This window comes from Capronia epimyces (genome assembly GCF_000585565.1).
Source record: "Capronia epimyces CBS 606.96 chromosome Unknown aczIQ-supercont1.10, whole genome shotgun sequence".
Lineage (NCBI taxonomy): Eukaryota > Fungi > Ascomycota > Eurotiomycetes > Chaetothyriales > Herpotrichiellaceae > Capronia > Capronia epimyces.
In genome coordinates, this window is record NW_006912913.1 from 1,025,079 (window position 1) to 1,047,357 (window position 22,279).

Below are 22,279 nucleotides of genomic sequence, written 5' to 3' on the forward strand. Positions count from 1 at the left end.
ATTTTCTGGGGCGCCACAAGGGCCGCAGAAGTGATTATGGAATTCGAGAGGCCACTTGACGGCCTGACAATGGAATTGGCTGCGGAGCTTGAATCAACGAAAGAGCCAACGAATAATTGAATCCGCGGTCAGCCACGTCCTGGGACCTGGTAACGTGTACACACGGACTATGTGTTCATCTCTTCAGGCCAAAGACCAGGGACTTCGGGCAACAAGTCGCCGATATGTTTCCTCTCAAACCCACCGCCATTGTCTCTCAGGCTATAATACACTTGATGTCTCCTGATGCTTTGATAGCATTCCTTGATCTCTTCGATGTGATCTTCAATGTGCTCGAAGTCGACGTCATTGAACAAGATGAGACACCATTCAGACGACATGTCATCAAGCCTGTGGTGTCTTTTGCGAACTAAGATTCCCGGGTCGCCAGGAAACGCCTCCGCGATGAAAGAATCCTCCAGCTCCCTTGGGAATGGCCGCTCCAATACCTCCATGAGTAAAGAGCCGCTGTCCACCATAACCGAAACCTCTTGCCGTTTGCGAGCACCTGGCGCCAGGAGATAAAACAATTTGGACAGGCATGGCGAAACAGCATCATCATCATGATCATCCTCCTCCCGCTCCTCCCGCTCCTCCCGCTCCTCCCGCTCCTCCCGCCACCAACACTTTCGAATTGATTCGACCTGTTCAGGCCCACGGGTCAGATACATGTTCCGTGAGCGCATCGCCGCAGCAACAGCGTGCTGACCGGTAAGGCAACGCAGAGCTGTAGAAGCATCTGAGGGCAGCAAGTCGGGCTGGTTCCAGCAAAAGTCTTCGAAATTTTGGCCATCTGTGACACCACTCAATTTCCGCAGCATCTGAATGCCTGTAGATGTACAGCTCACGCACTGCAGCTCGCGGACAAGTTGCCAGTCACGCCGAAAGTAACTTTGAAATTTCACACAGGCTCTCACCGGAGATTCGTTCATCAAGCTGGTACCACTGACCTCTCTCAACCATTCGGTCCTCAGGTGGCCGATCCGAGTCGACGTGGTCGGTATCGCTTGGGCACTGTCATCGGAGAAGCACTGCAATATTGCTTTTGCCACGGTCTCGATTGTTTCGCCACAATAGGCACCCGACTGAGAGTCAACCAACTGAGCCAGCACTCTCTGCATCTCTTCCAACTCTTCCGGAATGGAAAGATGGTGAAACACGAATAGACACTTGTGGGACTGCTGAACCGCCACTCCAGGGATCAGCTGAATAGAATCCGAGATCAAAGATGGATGCGACATCGTGTCATCTCCGAGGCCTGCTTCGGCATCTATGACTTCTTCTGCTGCTTCTTGCTCCTTGGAACTTCCTGCGCCATGCAGCTTCCACTCCTTCTCTTCGCCGTCGCCGTCTTCCATGACCACATCCTCGAACATAAAACCCCCAAAAACAGAGGGTGTTTCGGTCAAATCGATAACTTCTAGGCCCTGTCCCAGCTCCCGTGCGACAACTGGAGCTAACGCACCGCTCGACTCTGGAGGGGGCCGCGAAAATCTACTCGCGTAGGTGTCACAGGATCCTTGCCTCAAGTTCTGCCTCAAGTTCTGCACCCCACCGGCTAGACTGCAGAGAAGCTCGAATCGAAACACATTCCTTGCCCAATCGCAAATGAAGTCGACTATAAGCAAGAGCTGTAGGGCGTCGTCTGCAGAGGTTGATCTCCCCATCCAGAGGTCAATCACTTTCTTAACCAAGGTTAGGACCTCGATCGTTAGAATGGTGTTGCACACATTACGACTCACATAGCGCTCTTCGTGGACGACGCATGCTGCCACTCTCCACTCGTCTCCTTGGTAAGACAGAAACCACACGAGGGGTTCCAGAGAACCATCTGACTGTCGTCGGAGGTCTTCTTGAACCATCAAACAAGACCGAATCGGAAAAGCTGTCTGCATTTCAATAGACTCGAACCCTGGAGCATTAAATTCCCGTTTGGCCTCAAGAATGAGGAAAGGATAAAACAAGTTCTTGCCGGGAAAGGGGTCGTGCCGCAATCCCTGAGCAATCTCGGAGTTGGAATGGTATCGAATTGAGCCTGTCTCCGAAAGACCAATTACTCGGTCGGGTTTTCTCCTGTGGATGCCCTGCTCTTCGAGCTTGTCTCGTCGGTCATATTTGACCATAGGGTCACTCACATTGGAGAAGAGAAACTCGTTATTCCTGTCATCGCTACTTCTCGGTTAGCTGGTGCGTTGGGCAACGACGGACTGCATGGCCTTACAACAGTTGCGCGATTCGCGTTTCTGGAGGACATTGACAAAGCAATGTTTGAGCCCGTTGTTCGCGAAGTTTTGCGTTTTGGACAGCATCTCTCGGATATGCAGCAAACTCAGAGAGCCACAGATACCTGTGACAGGTTTGACTGCAGTTAACGTGGCGTCAGTTCCTTTCTTTGTTTGCCAGCATCGGCGCCGTTCGAAGAGTTATCACACCATTTGAATTGAGCGCCAAAGCTGTCGAAAATCCAATTTTCCATCCCTCTCCAAGTGCTCTCTTCCTCCCGATCTCTCCTGACCTTTCGTGCTTCCCGGCAGAGTTCGGCTGTACGTTGCTTCATCTTGTTGGCGAATGCCAAACTCCGACCTGGACCTGGGTTATATGCATCGTATTCTATCGACCGAATCTCTCGAATCTGCTGGAAGATGTGTTTATACTGCTCGGGCCACTGAGATGGCCTCAGAGGCCCTTCAAAGACGATACCGTAATTTTCGATGAGCTTACGTGTCTCAGATGCGGACAGGTTTATCTTCTTCATCATCTTCTTCTTCTTCCCTGTTGCTAGCACGCGAGGTTGTTGCTGACGAGACATCTTGGCTCTTTGACGTGGAACTGGTCACAGACGGGGGAAGACGATCTCACTGAGAGCTGATGGGTGCGGGAAGAACTATGAGCAGCAATGACAGTGAAACAGATTACGCACCGCAGGAGCTCTGAGCCACACCTTTTCTAGCCCCCGGATGTAACAGGCAACTCCGAGGGGTTCGAGGGGGCTGGCGCCTGCGACTTATGCACGGCACACGGCGCCGCGTCAAGGGCGTTACAGACTACGAATCGATGAGGTTGAGGGTCGGTGGTTCTCCATTCTACAGCCCTCCTAAATAGGAGAAGCCTGAGGCGAAGCACAAAGCTGAAGGTGTCACAATCGCGCTCATATAACCCTCTCTCCGAAACAGGGTCCATCCAAGCTACAGAGCCGTGAATGAAGAATGAACCTCGCTCGCCGTGACCACCCGGAGAGAGTCAAGCTCATTCAGACGAAGACGACGGCTCAAGAATACGACAGGCCAGCCCGCTGGCCGTACAGTTTAGTTGTATGAGAGGAATACTATGCCACCATTCCCACTTCTAGTGGACGAGAACAACGGCTTCAGCGATCAGGTCAGAGGCGTCGTCAGTGAACTGTTGCGGCTTCCGAAAGCTGTTGTAGTCGACCAACTTGCGGTCGAAGGGAAACTTCCGAAGCCCGGGGACCAAGCACAGCTGGACACACGAGGTTTTGTCCAGCTTCTCGCCCACGATCGACTTTTCCTCCTCCATGAGCTCACCGTCGAAGGCATCCCCTGGCGAGGGAAAGATGACCTCGAAAATGTCTTTACAAACGAGCGCTTTCGCTTTGATCTTCAATGCTGACACAAAGACGTCTTCCAGTCTTGGTCTCTGCCTTGTCCACATTTCCAGAATATCCACTTCCCAGAGGCCAAGGCTCTTTTGCAAGCCCAACAAGGGCTGAATCATTTCGGATGCCCGTATCGCCAAAGCCTTGGCCCGTCGTGGGATCAGTTCGTCTTGGTAATAAGGGCTTTCGATCAATGTGTGGTGGGCCGCAAAGTCCAGATTGCGTACGACTGCATCGCCATCTACCAACAGTCAGCATGCGCAGAGCCGCCAGACCGCTCGCTCACTAACCTTGGGTTCGCAGATGGGACAACATGGTCTCTCGGAGAGGAGTCGTTGTAAATACCTGCTCGTCAACAGGACTTTCAAAAACCCACTCGCATATTGCTGCAGAGAGCAATGATTGCAGGAGTGAATGGAAGGAAACAGCTCGCACGACTTTGGATGACTTCGTTGTGGCCCGCTGAGCGAGCAGTCCCAAGTCCTCACCGAGTGTATCGAATCTAACATCATTGCAGGGCCGGAGAGTCTCAGCACAGGTTAGCAGGTCATCAAGTCGATTCCTGATGTCCACCATCTCGTCCTGGAAATACTTCTCATCAAATGGAATATGCTTTTTCGACGACCGGGTCGTGAACGGACAGAGAGCTTCTTTATCCTTCAGCTGGCAGGTGAGGTCTTCGACTCTGGTGAGATAACGCTCCAGCTGGCTTCGGGCTGCTTCGTCACCCGCATTGAGCCAGATGGCACGAGTGTGCTCTGCGCCTTGTAGTCTATGTCTCAGTTCCATGTTGGCCTCCAGGGCATCCGATAACTGGCCTCGGACGTATTGCAGGTCTTTGTCCCGGTCTTCCAGAAGCTTGCGTGTTGTCTCACATTCATCACAGGCGTAGACCGAGGACTCGCGTTCCTCATGTGGGCCGAGGATCTCCATCCTTTGGTCTTCGTCGGCTGGGGAGAAGAAGATCGCAGGCTTGACATCTTGGGAGCCCACATTCGAGAACGGAGTCGCGGTGATACAAACTCTGCCTGCCAAGGGGGTTGTGGGAAAGCCTGAGTCACCTGGATCCTCACTGTCCGAGATGGAGGGTATAGTGGCGGACACCTCTCTCGTGTTCGGCTTGGACGCAGGCTGAGAGTCGAAAGTCGGCCTCTGCTGTGATGGACCGACGGACCTGGACATGACAGAGACTGGACCAGACCGTACCTCTGTTTTGACCCTCACTGCGCCCTCACCCTGCACCTTCCTGGAAGGCACAGAGACCTCTATTGTATCACTGATCGGACGCAATGAGGACCTGCCATCAAGGTGACCAACGGCCGCCCCTCTCCTGGCTCTCTTCCTTCTTCGGCGCTTTCTGCCGGGCGACGGACTGTCTAGGGCATGTTCCTCCTGTAGCTGCTGGACCCTTCTGTGTAAAGCCTTTCTCGCCTCGTGTTCGAGTTTAAGGATACTGATGGCCTTGGTCCCACGATGGTAAATAGACAGATGCGTGCTATTCTCCGTCGTGTACCTGTTGGGTCCCCAATTCCACAGGTTTTTAATCTTGTCGTCAATCTGTTTCCAGGTAAAGTCCTTCTGGCGGGTTTTGCTGAGATGCTGAATGACCGTCTGCTTGAAGGGCCTACCACTGGCAACGCAGTAGTCCAGCCAGGCGAGAGTCTCGTTGAGGTCGTCTGCCCTCAGCCGGGGCGAGACTTCTCCGCCCGGCGTCAAGGAAAGAGCTTCCCGCATGAGCGGCAGGGGCGGCGGCATTTCTCGAGGTTTCAGGAATGATCATGCGGAGTGGGAGTGCAGGACAGCGGGCGCGAGCAGTATATGCCAATATGGCCCATCTCATCCGGTGTGCTTTTCTGAGTGAGGGAGAATTGGACAGGGAGGCTGTGGTCTTCGCCTAAGCCACCGCCAGGGACGAGCGAGCCTCTCCCCTGCTCATACTGTATCCGTACGGTAGTGGTAGATTCGCTTATCATGGCTCTTGGGTTCACTACTGAAGGCAGCTATCAGTACGATATTGCGACATCACAGCTACCGGGGCACCCCCTGCAGTAGTAGCAGCGAGCCTCCTTGGCCTCCTTAGAACCTCCATAGCCCTATTTCTTGCCTAAGCGCCCTCGCTTGCAATGCCCCCCCGGCCTCGTATGAGGGTATGATTGGAACGGCTCGCCCTGAGACGTTCCGAAGCGACTAACAGGTGGAGGGAGGCTGGCGCTCAACTCGCAACTCGACCAGGAGGCGCAAGTGCGAATGAAGTGTGGAAAGAGACGAAGGCCGAGCGAGCCGGCGTCAGAAGCAGAGCCGGTGATTGGCCTCGCCCCGAGGCTGGAAACCCAAAGGCGACGTCGGTCTCTGCCACAATGTAACGGTGCTCAGGACAGACACGCCGGGTCGTCAATTCTGGATTCAGAACAGCTCGCACAGCCTCAAGTCCTAAGTTCTCAGTCCTCAGTCTGCAGCCGCAGTCCGCAGTCCGCAGTCCGCCCTGCCGATGCAAGCAGACGTGATTGGGGGCCAAATGAGGTATCACCTAGGCATTGCTGCCGGAAGCGAGCCAGGGGTGAAGTGAGCGAATATGCTGCTCTCAGGCTGAGCCGCCGGCCGGTCTACCAAAAGGTCTGTTCAAAAGGAAGACGAAGCAGTAATGAGTGTCTTGCCCTCGGACAGCACGAACACGCTCTTGCTCCGTTTTCAAGGTGGCAGCATTTTCATTTTTCGTGCCAGTTGACTGAAGATGGACAGCGACATCCTCATGTCGGATGCCGGGGTCGAGCCAGTCGCCAAAGCGCGACACTTCGTGGTCGCCGTCGACTTTGGAACCACCTTTTCGTCCGTGGCGTACGTGGGCTACACCAACCCCAACCAGCGCCGCCGCATCGAACTCCGACAGGTCGAGACGATCGATCGATATCCGGACCATCCCTACGGCAACTTCCCTTGCAATGATGTGCCCACCGAGATCTGGTACGCGCACAAGACCGAGCGGACTGGCCTGTCCACCAGAGACGACTCGGGCTACCAGAGCAGCAGCGCCGACGGCGAGGAGGACGACGATACGCCGTTCGGCGACCTTTGTGTGCCCCAAACCCCAGAACCCGAGCTTCTCAATAATGGGGAGGACCCAGTCCTCTCATCGCTCTGGGGCTACGGAGTCCAAGACCAGGTCAAGGAGGCAGACTATGAGGCAGACCATGCGAGGCGGTTGACGCGATTCAAACTCCTTCTTGACAACAGCGAGCATACCGCTAGCGTCAGAAGCGGTCTCTACGAGACATGCAAGACACTCAAAACGATGCATCTCATCAAGGACAATGTCGATGTGATCGGCGACTATCTGGCACACCTGTTCCGTCACACCAAAAAGAGACTGATCGATTCGGAGGGATACACAGCCGACTCGACGGTCGAATTTGTTCTCTGCGTCCCGGCCGTCTGGAACGGTAATGCCAATCGCCAGATGCAGCTCGCCATGGCCAGAGCAATCAGCAATTCCGGATTCGGGCAGCTACAAAACGAGAGTGTCGATAACTTGTTCATCGTCACCGAGCCTGAAGCCGCCGCCGCGTGCGTGTTGGCGAGCGAGAAGACCCGCCTCAAGGTAGCATCCCAACCGTTCCCCCAGCGTCCCGTCCCACCGGGGCATCTGTCTACACGCCACTCACTGACTGGGCTAGATCGGCGAGACCTTCATCCTACTGGACGCAGGCGGCGGCACGGTCGATGCCATCACGTACACCGTTGACAGAGACATCCCTCTCCGGTTGAAGACGGAGGAAGTGGCCCCTAAAGGTAAGTAGACTCAGTCCTTATCCCAGCACCCACCGCGAGCAGGATCTGACAGGTGAGTTGCGACAGGCGGCCTCTATGGATCGAGTTTTGTCAACGAGCGGTTCGAGAAGCTGCTCCGGGAGCGGCTGAACAGTGAATCATACCTGGAACAGAACGGTGAGACCCTGCAGAACATCATCGACAGACTGGTGGTCGATTTCGAACGCCGGGAAAAAAAGAAGCTGGACGCCATGTTCCCCAATAAAATTGTCGATTGTACTATCAAGGTGCCTGGACTCAGAGAGAGCAGGGAAAGGCGGTTTCTCAACGGCCGGATGACTCTCCGACGGTCAGTGCAGACGGCGGAATCCTTTTCACTTGAGTATTTCTAACCCAGCGACAGAAAGGAGATCAAGGACCTCTTCCGCCCTTCTTTGGAAGGGGTTGCCGAGATTATGAGAGACCAGCTGACCAAGGCGCGCAAGAAAGGGTGCCAAGTTAGTGTGAGTCGGAGTCGGAATCGAAGCCGGGCCAGCTCGCTTCACTTCTGTTCCTCTGGCTGATCGTTTGTGCAGAAAGTCATTCTCATGGGTGGATTCGGCCAGTCGGAAGCGCTGGCCTCGTACCTGAAAGGGGTATTGGCCACCGAGTACAGTGCCGAGGGCCAAAAGGTGATCCTCGACTCGTCCAAGCTCCAGTAAGTAGAGAGAGACACACACAGAGAGAGAGAGCTAGTCAATTGCACATCGGTACCACAACCCTTTCAAGGTGTCATTACTACTGACACTGCATTCGTCACAGGTCTACGGCAGTGGCATGTGGTGCCGTGCTCCGAGCACTGCGCAAGGAGGACGGACCTGCACGCGTGTTGCAATTAAGCTACGGCTTCCTGCGCAGCGAGCCTTACGGCGACCACAAGGAGCATTCTAAGCAGAAGGCCAAGCTGGACAAGATCGATGGGGTCCGATACGTCGATAACACCATCTGCTGGATCATCAACAAGGTGAGAATAGACGCAGCCATTCCCAGCACGTCCTGGATCTTGGATTCTGGATACCTCTCTGGAGCTAGAACTGGAATTGGAACTGGAACTGACCCATCTTTCGCTAGGGTGACGTGCTGGATTCGGAATATGTGGTGGAGCTGTCAGTGGTGTACACCTTTGCCGACGACGGGAGTAAATGGGCAGCCTGTGAGACACTGTACGTGTCGGACGGCCGCCACGAGTCTCACTATCGCCGAGAGCATGCCGAGAACCAAGGTGAGTATCGGTGCGATGAATACGGCCGTGGTGTAGTCCAGCGTGGTACGGTGGGTGAAATCCGAATGCTGACGGGTCGTGCTCCTACAGGTGCCCAAGTGGCCGGCTTCGTCGACATCGACCTGACGCCTCTGAAGGAATCAGGACAGATCAAGCGCCAGCCTCACCCCAAGTCCGGAATGTGCCCTTACTGGAAGATCACGGGCACGCTCCGAGTCTTTGTCAGTGGCCGGAACCTACGCTACGTGGTCATTCCTGACGGTGGCAACGGCAATACCAGTCGCGTGGGTGGCGAGTGCATCGCAGCCGCGTTTCGACCGGGGACGGAATAGAATAGGAGGAGAGGGAATCATGGATGGCACAATACGGACAGGACGGAGGTGGAATATGAGATAGACGGCACAGGCACGCCAGTACTTCAAATTGGATATGTACAGCTGTCATTGATACCGCAGTCGGTCGGTCGGTAGGGGGACTGGGACTGGGACTGTAGAGATCCTATGGCTTAGGAGTGGTGTTGCTGTTAGATAGATACCTGGTAGGTACCTAGGTACCTAATAGAATAGTACCTACTTTAAGTGTATGGACTACCAGATCCTACAGTCAGGTAGTATTGGTGGCATTTGGAGTGCCGTTCCGTCCCGTCCAAATTCCATTCACCTATTCACCGTGTGCGATGCAGTGTCTCCGTACCTTACATATCCGGCATGTACTGTTACCTGATGTAAGAGCTCGAAGGTGGCTCAGGGGCTAAGGCTGCGCGGCGCATATCGAGCCCGAGCCTGCCTGCGCCCACCTGCCTGCGCCTGCGCCCTTTCCAAACCAAGAACAAGAAAAAAAGAGAGAAAAAATGGACACGGACACGGACACGGACACATCCAATCATCAGCATAAGACACTAGAAAAACATACTGAGAATCTGGCTTGCATGTGAAAATCAAACACAATACCAGCCACAGCTATGGGAGTGCGACCATGCCGTCTCTGCTGTGGAGAAATTGAAGAGGACAATGAGGAGAAGACACTCGAACTCGAGGACAACACACCCGGTAAAAGTTTAGAGAAGATGGAATATACGATTTGTTTTTCCTAGCCAACGGTTTTATGCTAACCCTGTCCCATCTATTGCAGGGACACCTCCATTTGAAATATAAGCCAGGGCACACCGAGAGAGATGACATCCCCAGCATGCAGAGTCGACTGATCTTCAAGCCGGCATAGAATGAATGACCTGCTCCGAGATCATGTATAATTGTTGCCCATCAGAGGGGGAGGAGAGAAAAAGAGATATCTTAAGATGCAAATGTCATTTCATGCCATCATCGCTGTTCCAACGCCAACGCCAGTCCCAACAGTGGAAGTGAAATCATCAGAGAGATGCCAACGGAGCAGATACCCAGCCCAAACAAGAGATAGTAAGGAACGAAGAGCTGGCAACACGGTGGTGGATGGCATGGAAGAAAGCCAACTACGACTGCTCTTGCCACTTGATAAAGGCCTTCTCCTCCATCCACTTGGCGAACCAGACCACGCGGTTGTCGATCCGGGTGAAGTAGTCGGCGGTCCAGAGGACGACGATGGTGGTAAAGGTGATGCCGGGCACGCCGGACCAGTAGCCATCGCCAAAGTGAGCCCAGCACCACGGCTGGACGATGCGCTGGTACAGAGCCCAGTTGATGGTGTTGTGCATGGCGTAGACGCCAAAAGAGAGGTCGCCCAGGTACTGGGAGAAGCCGAGCTCGAAGGGGATCTGCAGCATGCGGCAGTTGTCCAGGCAGAAGACCAGCAGGGCCGAACCGATGCTGAGCCAGAAGTGCTCGCCCAGCTCGACCGGGTACCACCAGGGGATGACACGGCTGAGAGTGGGCCAGCCCCAGGCGAGATCATAGTGGCCGTCGGATGGCTGGCCCAGGATGAACAGGGCCACGATGGTCAGGCACACCCAGCCGATCTTGGCCGGGATGGACTGTCGGCGGGGAGCGGACTCCGGTCCATCGCCGTCCTGGTGCTGCTGGGGAAGCCGGATGCGCTGCATCCGTTCGGGATGCCGGTCGAAGGAGACGTCGGCGATCAGCATGCCGAAGATGAAGAGGGCACCATACACAACGCCCCAAAGGTAGCAGAGGATTATGACCACCATGGCGAAGGTGCGGCGGCCGCGAAGACTCAGGTAGGCCGCGGCGGCACAGAACCAGAACAGGAGCATGGATCCTTTGAACTCGACCGGGATCGTCCACATCTGGTCGAGGTAGTGCGTGCGGAAGACGCCGGGATACCACCAGCCCCTGATGTCGCCCATGGGATTGCTGGACCCGATGAAGTCCCAAAACCAGTCGTCCAGCTGCAGAAGGATGGTGGGCTTGCGGTGAGAGGGCTGGCACCATCCCAGGTACGACATGTAGGCGGTCATGAACGAGGCCACACCGCACGATGCGTACAGGCGAAACCACCGCCGGAACGACGATGAGGCCAGGGCCCGGAGCATGCCTGGTTGCTGATTGCGCATCATCTTGAGAAGGCGATAGCTGAGGACGTATCCGGAAATGGCAAAGAAAATGTCCACCATGGCCCGGCCGTTGAGGATGGCGTGGAACACGGGCTGCTCAAGCAGCCATGTCTTGTTGGCGAAGCAGTGATAGCGGAAGACGAACAGCGCGGCCCAGCCTCGCAAGGCGTCCAGGTACGCGGTGGGGTGTAGTTCCTTTTTGACGCTCATGCCGCCCGGCTGCATGAATCGGGGGAGGGCGGCGAGCATGTAGGAGAGGACCAGCCAGCCCAATGTTTTGGCGTCGGGCACGTTGTCCCACTTAGGGGCCATGCTCCAGGTCGACCACTTATCCCGACCGGATGCCATCTTCCACCGCGGCAGCTGGAACTGGGCGGGCAACTGCAACTGATACCATCTTGGTATATTCTCATCCGCCGTCTTTTCCAGGTCGACATCCGAGTACGGCATGTGTTCCACTGGTGAGCTGGGCCCGCCATCGCTAACCAGCGGTATGTATGATGCTGCCGCCATTGTGCTACCGTACAAGAAGGTAGTCACAGGGAGGATGAAGAGATGGAAAGCGTGTGAGAGAGGAGTTGGGCAATCCGTCGAAGGGGGAGATGGCGGGCTTTTTGGAGTCAAGCAGAGGCTCGACGATTGGACCCTGACCACTTCTCTTTCCCTTTAACCCCTAATCAGTAAGATGATATGGTTCCGACTGACAGGACAGGCCGATCCACCGACGTGATTGTACATTTACACGGACAGTGCACGCGGGCGAGAAATGGTCTTAGCCTCTATGTCTATGACATTAGCCAGCCTCCGCGGGCCGAAGTTTGCCACGATTGGGGTTTGTGCGTGCGATATCAGATGGCCGGAGACAGGTCGCTGTCGGCACGAGCCACGCCGGGGGTGGTGGTGGTGGTGGTGGTGGTGGTGGTGGTGGTGTTGGGCGTCAACGAAATCCCTCGCGTCTGATGTATGAGATGTGTATTGCTCTCTCGACGGCGAGCTTGAAGCCCAATACTTTCCGGATCGAAATTGCAGCCACCGGTGGGTGGACGAAGAAGACAAGTACAACACCAGCGCCAGCGCCAGCGGAAGCGCAGGAAGCAGGACATGATCATCATCACACTGGTGGAATGAATGGCCGGCCGGTGCAATGGTGCATTCCTCGACATGTGTTGATGGTCCGAGTTCTGAGGGGCGACGAGGCTGTCAAACAAAGGGACCGTTTCTGGGCTAAGCCGGTTCGGGACACTTGGCTCCCTACGAGGCTGTCAGATGCTCCCTTCAACCCTTCACACTGTCCGCCCAGCGCTCCCTACTAGTAGGTAGTCAACTGGCTCAGGAGGGCCCACCACCATCGCTGCTATTACTATTGGCGATTCTCGGCGCGTCTCAGTCTCACGTTCCGCGTCTCACCCTGGTTCGCGTTCCGACTGACAGCTGTCACCAAAGATCCTGACGTGAGGCACTCAATCCCTTTGGCACAAAAGTCCTGGAGCACAATCTTAATTGGCATTATCGTGCAAACCGCCGCGGGCCCTGAGAGATGTGAGAGATGGCCAGTGCTGCCTTCTTTGCCCCCAGCCATGGCGCATCTGAGAGGTGATTGATCGGCTGGGAATGCTGTTGCCGCTGTGCATTCTCCCGGGTGGGACCCTTGCACTCTGCCACCCGCATCCTGCTTTGCCACCGACTCCGGCCGCCTACAGAGTACTCTAGATACACACGGACACCATGCCCAGAGCCCCTGGGCCGCAACGGCCGACTCATTATTGGACAGTGGACACAGAAGGAAGTGTGGCAAAATCCCATCGTTCCCTAGAACGTGCAGGAGCTCCCGCCCATATGCACTGCCTTGCCTTTGGATCAATAATGGCAATGATTTACATAGGGGTCAACCCGCGGCGAATCAACCGAACCGTCGGTTTGTTTCTCTCACGTCGAAAAGCAATGGTAAAACTCAATAGCATAATACCCAGGGCCTGGGCCGCGGCTGAGGCACGGCTCGATTTAAATCCGTGCCCCCTGAGGGGTAGCTACCAGGGAGTATGCTCAACTTGCCAGCCCCTCCCCCTCCTGCCAGGTCTTTTTGTGAGAGGTAGCGTGTTACCCCCGTGCCGGGTTATCAACATGCTGGCATGAATGATGCTCGAACTAGTGGAAGTGGCGGTAGCTCACCAATCAGATGGACTTCTTGAAGGTCGCGAGAGGAGTGTGGTCCTGGTCGCGTTGATAAGCAGAGAAGGCAACATCATGGTCGGTGGGTGATGTTCAACGGGACACGAAAGACTTCAGTAGGCGTGTGTTCTGGGGGGCCGGGGCTGGCTACACGATAGAATTTGCTTGGGCATCGTCCGTCGTGATCGGCCGACTCGACTGCTCTGCTGCGTCTGTCGTCGAAAATGGCTGGGCAGGTCCCGACGGGGGTTGCTCACAAGGCTGGCCATCTCCGCACCAAGGTGCGATGCGATGCGATGCAGAGGTGGCATTATCAGCAATAAGGCTTCAGTTGCATTCTGGCAGGGCTGCCCCGGCTGCGTCGTACAAGATCAGCCTTATGCAAGTCACAGTCAAGCTCACTAGGTCATGCAACGATATGCCGCTGTGGCAGTCCCTAGTCTTGATTCCTCAGCCTGGGAGGGAAAGTGACCTGACTATATAGTCTTTCACGAAGAACCGAACCGGGCTGGACCGTTTGTGGGGGACCAAAAGGACACCACCAAAAGGACACCTACTCGCCAGCTCTTGTAGAATCTCGGTCTTGGCATTCCCTTCATCCCGGGCAGCGATTGGCTCTTGTTTCTCGTTCTCGTTTATCGTAGTTCGTTTCTCGTATATCGTAGCTCGTATTCGTATAGCAGATACGTGCATCTGACTTAGGGCGCAGATAGGTATAGTCGAGGAAAACCTCCGACTCTGGGACACGCAGTGGTCACTGGTCAGCATGGAGCGGTGGCAGGCCTTCCGGAAGATACGGCACTGTACGGGGATTTCTTCTTCTTAAGGTATCCTTTAAGGAATGAGAACGGAGGGAGTATGGAAGGAGTGAAAGGAAACGCAAGATATGTACTCAGTACTCCGTACTGTCGTAGTACTACTCCGTACTTACTACTCCTCCCTACTCTAGGCGCTGAACTGGCGGAATATTTCTCCGTCACCCGATAGCTTATGCTGACCACCAGGTATTGGGTACGGAGTACTGAATACTGTGCATATCCGCACTTCAGTATTTCAGTCGGCCCATCATTGCCAGGGATTACTGACTATTACTCGCAAGCAACCTCTGTTTTCCAGCCGGCACGGCACAGCCGCATCTCTCTCTCTCTCCTCTCCTCTCTCCCCTCCTTATCGAACTCTGGTTAGAAGGCTGCGAACAGAACAGAATCCTCTCTCCCCTCCTATCGAGCCCTGGTTAGAAGACTGAGAACAGAACAGAACCCTCTCTCGAACCCTGGTTAGAAGGCTGAGAACAGAACAGAATCCGCTGTGGTGGAGCATGACTTCTCGAGGCCAGACACGAGGCACGAGACACGACATCGGCAAGCCTCCAACTTAGCCTCTTTGGGGTGCTCCTTGCGAGGTACTAGGACTACACATATATGGCAGGCTAACCAATTAAGAGTAGGGCCTCAAGATTTCGATTTCCTGGTCGAATCCGGATCCGGCCCGGCCTATTGGCCTCACTCCGTCCGGTCCTGCCCCCTGTCCTCTGTCCTCTGTCCTCCCGGAAGTCTTCTAACTGGTGGGTTTCGACGACTCCCTGTCACCGGCCCCAAATCCGCCGGGGCCCTCATCCTCATGTATCCGTATTCGTATTGCTGGACCACTCTGACTGGAGAAACCTGGTCGACCCATGCACCTGGGCTAGAAGTTACAGTCAGTATCCGTACTCCGTACACTTACTTACAGTAGCATCCATTCCAACCCCGCTGGGTGGTGGCCGTATGCCTTAACCAGTCCCTGAGCTTAACGGAGAACGGAGGATGGATTGACTGGAATGATATGGAATCAAGGATACCTTGCTGGTCTGGGCCTGAACCCTCACTCTCTCGATTGAAATACAGGGCACGTCCTTATCCTGACTTCCCACTCGGAATCCAATGCTCGTTAAAATACACATACTTACACAGTCTTCTTCCCTCCCTCCTGGTTATTCCTGTCTGCGCTTTGGCTTTGTTCAGTTCTCCCTCCCTCTTGCAAGATGACGACCGCCAACCCCAACCCCAGCAACATAACATACCTCCCTACCCATCTCTGCACCGAAGTCACTCCGCAATGTCCAGTCGAGCACTCCATCTACGGCTACTACCCATCGATTGGGGGGAATGCATTCTTCGTCGGCTTTTTCTTCATGGCTGCCGCCTTCCAGTTGTACGCGGGCATTCGGTACAAGACGTGGACTTACCTGGTCGCCATGTTCCTCGGCTGCGTCGACCAGGCGCTGGGCTACATCGGCCGGGCCATCCTGCACAACAACCCGTTCGACTCGGTGGGCTTCGAGATCCAGATCTGCTGCCTGATCCTGGGGCCGGCCTTCAACTCGGCCGCCATCTACCTCGTCCTGAAACATATCACGCTGTGCTTCGGCCCCGAATACTCGCGCATCCCACCGAGATGGTACACGTACATCTTCATCACCGGCGACCTGATCTCTCTCGTGATCCAGGCCATTGGAGGCGGCATTGCTGCCACATCGCTGTCCGATGAAGCGCGACAAGCAGTGGGCGACCATTTGATGATGGCCGGCATTGCCTTTCAGGTCGTCACCTTGGCATTCTTCGCCACAGCCGCCACCTGGTACATTCGTCGCCGCAGGCAGGCCCCCGAGCCTTTGTCGTCCGAGGCGGCTGGTTTCCTACGCAGCCCCAAATTCAGGGCATTTGCCGTCGGCTTCGCCGCCGCCTTCACCGCCATTCTCATCCGATGTGTCTACCGTATTGTCGAAATGGCTGGAGGATGGGGCAACGAGATCATGCAGAATGAAGCCTCCTTTATCGCCTTGGACGGATGGTACGCTATACCTTGGCTGATGATCACTGATTTCTTTTCTTCATGCACGCCGAGATCCAGACCCTGCTCTACCTGTTCTGCTTTTGACTCTCACGATTTTCAGTCGTCCCTGTCACTGTACATGCTGATTTCCTGAGACTACGATACTTGACCCCTTTTTCACCACTCCAACCCACCATTACCACTATTCATGATTTTTCCCGCGCCGCTTCGGAACCTCGAACCAAGCTAACCAGGTTTCCTGTTCCTTTCCTCCAGCATGGTGTCCTTCGCCACACTGATACAAACAGTCCTACATCCCGGCTGGTGCTTCCCTCGGCTCTCGAGCGCTTATACTCCACCACCGAACCGGACGTCGACGTCCGGCATGAGATCCGCCCCTGGCGAAACAATCGAGATGTACAAAGAAGGGGAATCTGGATTTCCCGACGACCACGCTTGACAATAGTCAATAGTCATTTCTTTGCCGGTGGCAGCTTCGTTCTCATTCAGCCTACAGAGAAGCCGATGAAGATCAAGATGCAGGTCAATGGCAAGGGAGGAGTTCTAGTTCTTCACGACGAGAACACCTCAGGTGGTTCGTCTGATTTCCATTTCGTCTGTCTTGAATTTGTCACTATTCATCAAGGCGAGAGTGGAGATTCAGCGACGACCTCACCGGTCCCATCCCGGCGCTTTGAATTGCTATCTTGTCAATTCCATGTAGATATAGACTATCGACTATAGACACCATCTCTAGCTCTTAAGAGTAAAATCGAAAGGGAGATAATTTATAGCAGTATTTCCACGAACGTGCATCATGTATCTGGATCGATCATCTCATCGGGCCAGCAAGCATCCGCATCCCTTTTCTCCTTTACAAAGATACGGGCGAGGAACAGGAACCGAATTGGAAAGCCTAAAGCCGCTGGGGCGGGGCGGGGCGGCACGCGACGGGCCGAATCTTGCTCGATCTTATTATATCTTCTTTCTCTTATTAGAATTGACCCAGAGTTCCCGGTTTCCATGGTGTATTAACCGCGTGTCTGAGCTCTCCCAGACGAGTTGATGTTGTTGTTGTTTGTTTATGATCAGATGGCTTGGGGTAAAATCTTCCGCTCCAGAGCAAGCCGCATCCAATTCAAGTCACCACGTGTTAGTTCCCCTACCATACAGACACGCTCTTATACAACTGTATCCGAAGAGAGCCTCGCAAGGTATCGTCCAGGCGGATACCACCCTGTAAGGATCGGCGATCAGTTCAATGGTGGGAAATACGAGGTGATTAGCAAGCTTGGCTATGGGCTTTACTCGACCGTCTGGCTTGTGCGAGATGCTGGGTAAGTCCCATCCATCCCTGACAAGATCGGGATATCGTATATCTCCGAGCCCTAGGCCCTATATGTCGCCCAGCCTGACCTGACTCTCCGGGTTGTCCTCTGCTCATATCATTATCTATTACTGTAGGTTAAGTCGTCATGTTGCACTCAAAATCTTGACAGCCGATTCTCATGGTGGCGAACATGACACGTTCGAGCTCGCGATTCTGGAGCATATCAAACGTACGAATGGATCCAAGCCAGGCGCCACTCACATTCTAGGTATTATCGATCATTTTCGGCACCGAGGTCCTCATGGAGATCATCTGTGCCTCGTTTTCAAGGCCATGGGACCAGATTTGACCGCCTATCGACGACTTGTCCCGGAGCTAAGGATCCCGGTCCTTACATTGAAAGAGATGTTAAGGCAGTTGTTGCTGGCGTTGGCTTTTCTGCACCAGTCATGTGGAATCATACACACAGGTAAGTCGGAGAATGTGACATTGTCACAGGGCCCACGAGACTCATTTGGCTGATCCAGGTCCGGATTTTCAGACATAAAGCCGCAGAACATTCTCTTGGAGACGGCCAAGATCAACAACATGTTCGAACATGCTCCATCCACCGTCTTCCGCCACTCTTCTCCGGCTCTGGCTGCGCCGGACGATTTCTACATGGAGTCGGAGCAAGTCTTCTCAGCCGACGAAGACCTCTCGACGACTTCGGTGCCTCCTGGATTCGCGGTGCGTCTTGCCGATTTCGGCACTGGTAAGCTCGCTTCAACCACAACCACAAAGCACCACCCACATGACTGAGGAAGCTAACACACTGCCTTTGGATAGCGAGCTGGGTCGAAAAGCATCTTTGCGAGTGGATTCAACCTCCATCACTACGGGCTCCCGAAGTCATTATAGGTGCTGGATGGGGCCCTAGCGTAGATATCTGGAATTTGGGATGTGTCGTAAGCAATGTACCTGATCGCAATGGATCTCATAACAACCACCTGATATGATATTGAACGCTTCTAACACCGCGACCACCTGATATCTGATATTGAACGCGTCTAACATCCAACTCTGCTGCAATAGATTTGGGAACTTGCAGAAGGCAAAGTCCTGTTCGACGGCTGTCCAACTCCTTCAGCACCATACTCAGCCCACTCTCATCTCGCCCAAATGCAAGCTCTTTTCGGGCCCATGCCGAAACATCTACTGCGACGATCGACCAACGCGGCCAAGTATTTTGATTCCGACGGTAGGTATCCATATCCATATCCATTCGCCCTCGGCAAAAGTCAACCGACCATGCCAATGCCACTCCTAATCCAATGGCAGGAAATCCTTTGTCCAAGTCGCCTTTCCCCCCAAGCTCGCTAGAGGGCTTCGTCGACAATCCGGAACTCATAGCTGATGCCGACAAGGAAGATTTTGTGGACTTGATCACTTCGATGCTCAAATTGGCCCCAGAAGAGAGACTCGACGCTAAAGACCTGCTGAATTCTAAGTGGTTAAATTAATCTTCGACATGTTAAGAGGCTTCGTCAGCCGAGGGGCCTTACGGCAGTAATACTGAAAAATGCAACGTAAGCACGGGCATACTGTGTACTGTAGTTGGAGACGCTGCGAAGCTATAGGTCATCTTACGACATCATCGTGGACCAAGGCTGATCCTCATCACATCAGCGCCGCTGAGCGCCCTCAGCCGTCCGTTCTGATATCACAGCCATCCATGTCTGTCTTTCGCCCTGTACCTCGGTGATCTCGACGACTAGACATCTCCAGACATGTCCAGATATGTCAACGGCCCTCCAAATCTCCTGCCCTGACCTTTAGTGCCCCTCCTCTCGACGCCTTAGTGGCCGGAATCATGATTAATGGCGGTTTGCCGTGGTTGAAGGAGTATTCGAATCCAATACTACTGCAAGTACTGTACTTGGATAGTAGTAGTATTGGCGAAATCTCTACCTCTCAGCTCTACTGGATCGGATTTGAATAGAGATATTCGATTCAATTCGATTCGATAATACTTACTCTGCGATCTACCGCCTCCTAGACTAAGTATAAGTATTCGATTTCTGATCATGTGAATGTGAATTGGAATCCTGTGCTGTATCTGTATCTGGAGTTAGTAGTTAGTAGTATCTCTAGATATTCTAGGTAGTATTAGGAAGCCTGGTCTTAGGGAGCCTGGTTTTAGAAAGCTTTATTGTAAGCTGCACTCTATTTTGACACCCACCCTAAGCCCGTTCCGCTCTGCTATGCCATCGCATGCTATTTGCATGCCATCTGTCGGCGGACTAGAACCAATTGCGCTGTTGCTAGGAAAAATATAATCGTACAAAGCTCGATCCCCTGATGCAGCATGCTTGCTTGCTCGGCATCCATCTCAGAACCCATTGGAATACCCTGCATCGGACCGAATGTGGTTTTCTCACGCTTGCTCGCCGTCATGCCATGTCCTTCAAGTTCGCATCTGAAGAGAGTAGTCGCTACTACCACTGGTTTGGTGCAGGTTGTTGTTCCTGTCTCCTGTCCATCTGGTCTGGGACGCACGGCAGGACAGTAGATACCACAACCTCCCATCAGTGGCCTGCAAACTACTTCTTGTTCTTGTTCTTTCTCTTCTTGTTTTTCTTGCTCTGCTTGTTTCCCGTAGCACCGGCAGCGTCTGCGTCTGCATCATCGTGATCGTGGTCTTCGGCCTCGTTGTCTCCTGTTTGTTCAGGCTTGGTGCTGGCTTCTGTTGGCTCGACCTTGGTGTTGGCTGCTGCAGGTTCGACCTTGGTGCTGACTTCTGCCCCGCCTTCGGCGTGCTTGTGCTTGTTGTCTTCGCCTCCTGTCTTGTCCTTGCGCAGTGCCTCGCCCTGCATGCGTTCCAGCTCGCCCAACCAGCCCGGCTCAGTTCCAATAGGAAAACTGGTCGTCTTTAGAGTGGTGCGATCGACATGGTGAAGGGATGGACGCCGACGCCGCTCCCGCTCCGCACGCTCCGGCTTCTTTGCATCCTTGTAGGTTTCGGATTTTGTAATGTCCTCCAAGGCACGGGTGAAAGCTTCGCGACGAGCTTCGATGCTTGGGTGATCGATCTCCAGCAATTTCTGGATATGATGGCGCAGACGAGATCGGGCCGCTTCGGCCTTGAGGTGGACGCCTTTGACCTTGCCTGCGTCGATCCGTGCTAGAGGAAAACGCGCCGGATTAGTTTCACTCTCCATATCAACAGGATGGCGAGCGCATGTAGATTTCAGCTGAAAGTGAAGTGAATCTGAAACTTGAGATTGGGCAAAATCAAAACATGGACAAAGGAACAGAGGAACGTACGGATCTCAACGCCAGCGGCCTTTGCGGTCGTCGCAGAGGCAGTTGCAGTTGCAGACGCAAACGCAACGCGTTCTCTGCCTTTGCCTTTACCCTTGTCGGTAGCAGGCTCGTCGGTAGCAGCCTGGGAGGCTGCGAAGCCATCGGCTTCGGTGAAGTCTGGGGCGCTTGTCGGCATCACCTTTGGCTTGCTACTGCCTTGTAAGTCGGGCAGTTCGATGGGCGGGCCGTCATCCTCCTCCTCGATGTCACCATCGCTTGCTGGTTTGGGGGCCAAGGGGATCTTGAACATGGCCTCAAAATCGGCTCTGTTGGTAGGGTCGCCCCCCATGGCACGAACCGTGGCAGCGATGACTTCCCATTCCTTCTCGGTCAACGGGGACGCGCCGGGAACGACGAGATTGTTGATGGTCTCCATCTTGGGGTATCTCACCTGGCGCAGTACAAGCCAGAGATCCTTGTCGGGTCGTTGGAGGGTGTAAAGACAGCGCGAGGTTGCGGTGATGCGGATGAGTGCAAGAGCGAAAATTGGTAGAAAAGCCCCGTCCTGGCGGTGTTGTTCTGAGGTTTCCAAGGTCGACCTCTCGACCAATTCCAGAAGTGCGTCAACAACCAAGCTAATCACGTCGTATTCTGTGAGTTGGGCAGGCGCCGTGACCACCAGGTCTTCAGCCGGAATCCCACTCTTCACTGCGCCGTTTGTGAAGAGACCAATAACCTCACCCTCGGCGAGTTGGTCGGCGATCAGGCTCAGGAGGTCGGTGTCAACCCCCCACGAAATGCTCCTGGAGTCGTAGTTGACGTAGGAATAGGCACAGGTAAAAGCCTCAATCAATTCTTCACGAAAACTAGCCTTGTTCGCCAGATAGATCCCTAACAGCTCTTGACCAAGGTTAGAGATCTAGAAGACTTGTGTTAGTTGGAGATCGGTCACAATGAATCTGGCGCCCTTACATATTCAAAGGTCTGCTGGGCAGCCTTCTGCTCGCCTGCCCCCAGTACTCCTGCCAAGGGATGGATACTCTCAGCAGGTAATGTCGGCACGGCGACAGTTGTAGAGGGGGGGTGCGCCGGCGAGGTTGGCCTAGGCACCTGGGCAAAGAAGTTGCGAGTTATCTGCGCATTAAGCGCTCTCTTCTTATGACTATTACGACCCATGTTGTCGTTGTCAGTGTCGTCTGTAGTGACAGAAAAGGTAGGTTGATGAACAAGACAGGGATCGCGACTGAGAAGTTTCGCGAAACAAAAAAATCAAAATAATATTCGCAGTTATAGTCGCGTGCGAAGACATTTTCTGCCGTACCTGTCTGAAAAGGGATAATCAACACACCGGGTGCCTTCACTAAGAAGAAGTGAAGTCAAGGGAAGTTAATGAGGCTGGTGTTATAGTAATGGTGGGTGTCACGTGTATGTCAGCCTCGTGCTGATAGAGATAGACAGTAATAGAGCTCGCTGAAGCGGGCGTGTGACAGATGA

At 54.1% G+C, this 22,279-nt stretch overlaps 7 protein-coding genes across 7 annotated transcripts; 3 read left to right on the top strand and 4 right to left on the bottom strand.

Moving 5' to 3' along the window:
* Positions 1–167: 167 nt before the first annotated feature.
* A1O3_09934 (uncharacterized protein) lies at positions 168–2,848 on the bottom strand (the record flags this gene model as incomplete). The annotated part of the gene is made up of 3 exons (XM_007740025.1): positions 168–2,208; positions 2,261–2,386; positions 2,472–2,848. The coding sequence occupies 3 exons, from the start codon at positions 2,846–2,848 to the stop codon at positions 168–170; spliced, it is 2,544 nt and encodes an 847-aa protein (XP_007738215.1).
* Positions 2,849–3,384: 536 nt separating this feature from the next.
* On the bottom strand, positions 3,385–5,410 carry A1O3_09935 (uncharacterized protein; the record flags this gene model as incomplete). Its single annotated transcript, XM_007740026.1, has 2 exons — positions 3,385–3,896; positions 3,946–5,410. 2 exons carry the CDS (start codon positions 5,408–5,410, stop codon positions 3,385–3,387), a joined length of 1,977 nt encoding a protein of 658 aa, XP_007738216.1.
* A 976-nt stretch (positions 5,411–6,386) lies between these two features.
* Positions 6,387–9,013, top strand: A1O3_09936 (uncharacterized protein; the record flags this gene model as incomplete). The annotated part of the gene is made up of 8 exons (XM_007740027.1): positions 6,387–7,250; positions 7,327–7,441; positions 7,508–7,769; positions 7,824–7,923; positions 7,996–8,117; positions 8,222–8,423; positions 8,531–8,681; positions 8,772–9,013. The coding sequence occupies 8 exons, from the start codon at positions 6,387–6,389 to the stop codon at positions 9,011–9,013; spliced, it is 2,058 nt and encodes a 685-aa protein (XP_007738217.1).
* Positions 9,014–10,149: 1,136 nt separating this feature from the next.
* Positions 10,150–11,700, bottom strand: A1O3_09937 (uncharacterized protein; the record flags this gene model as incomplete). The annotated part of the gene is made up of 1 exon (XM_007740028.1): positions 10,150–11,700. The coding sequence occupies one exon, from the start codon at positions 11,698–11,700 to the stop codon at positions 10,150–10,152; it is 1,551 nt and encodes a 516-aa protein (XP_007738218.1).
* A 3,679-nt stretch (positions 11,701–15,379) lies between these two features.
* Positions 15,380–16,630, top strand: A1O3_09938 (uncharacterized protein; the record flags this gene model as incomplete). Its single annotated transcript, XM_007740029.1, has 2 exons — positions 15,380–16,188; positions 16,447–16,630. The coding sequence occupies 2 exons, from the start codon at positions 15,380–15,382 to the stop codon at positions 16,628–16,630; spliced, it is 993 nt and encodes a 330-aa protein (XP_007738219.1).
* A 1,319-nt stretch (positions 16,631–17,949) lies between these two features.
* Positions 17,950–19,002, top strand: A1O3_09939 (uncharacterized protein; the record flags this gene model as incomplete). Its single annotated transcript, XM_007740030.1, has 5 exons — positions 17,950–17,969; positions 18,028–18,254; positions 18,329–18,447; positions 18,575–18,740; positions 18,821–19,002. 5 exons carry the CDS (start codon positions 17,950–17,952, stop codon positions 19,000–19,002), a joined length of 714 nt encoding a protein of 237 aa, XP_007738220.1.
* A 1,080-nt stretch (positions 19,003–20,082) lies between these two features.
* On the bottom strand, positions 20,083–21,961 carry A1O3_09940 (uncharacterized protein; the record flags this gene model as incomplete). Its single annotated transcript, XM_007740031.1, has 3 exons — positions 20,083–20,663; positions 20,807–21,704; positions 21,758–21,961. 3 exons carry the CDS (start codon positions 21,959–21,961, stop codon positions 20,083–20,085), a joined length of 1,683 nt encoding a protein of 560 aa, XP_007738221.1.
* Positions 21,962–22,279: the final 318 nt, after the last annotated feature.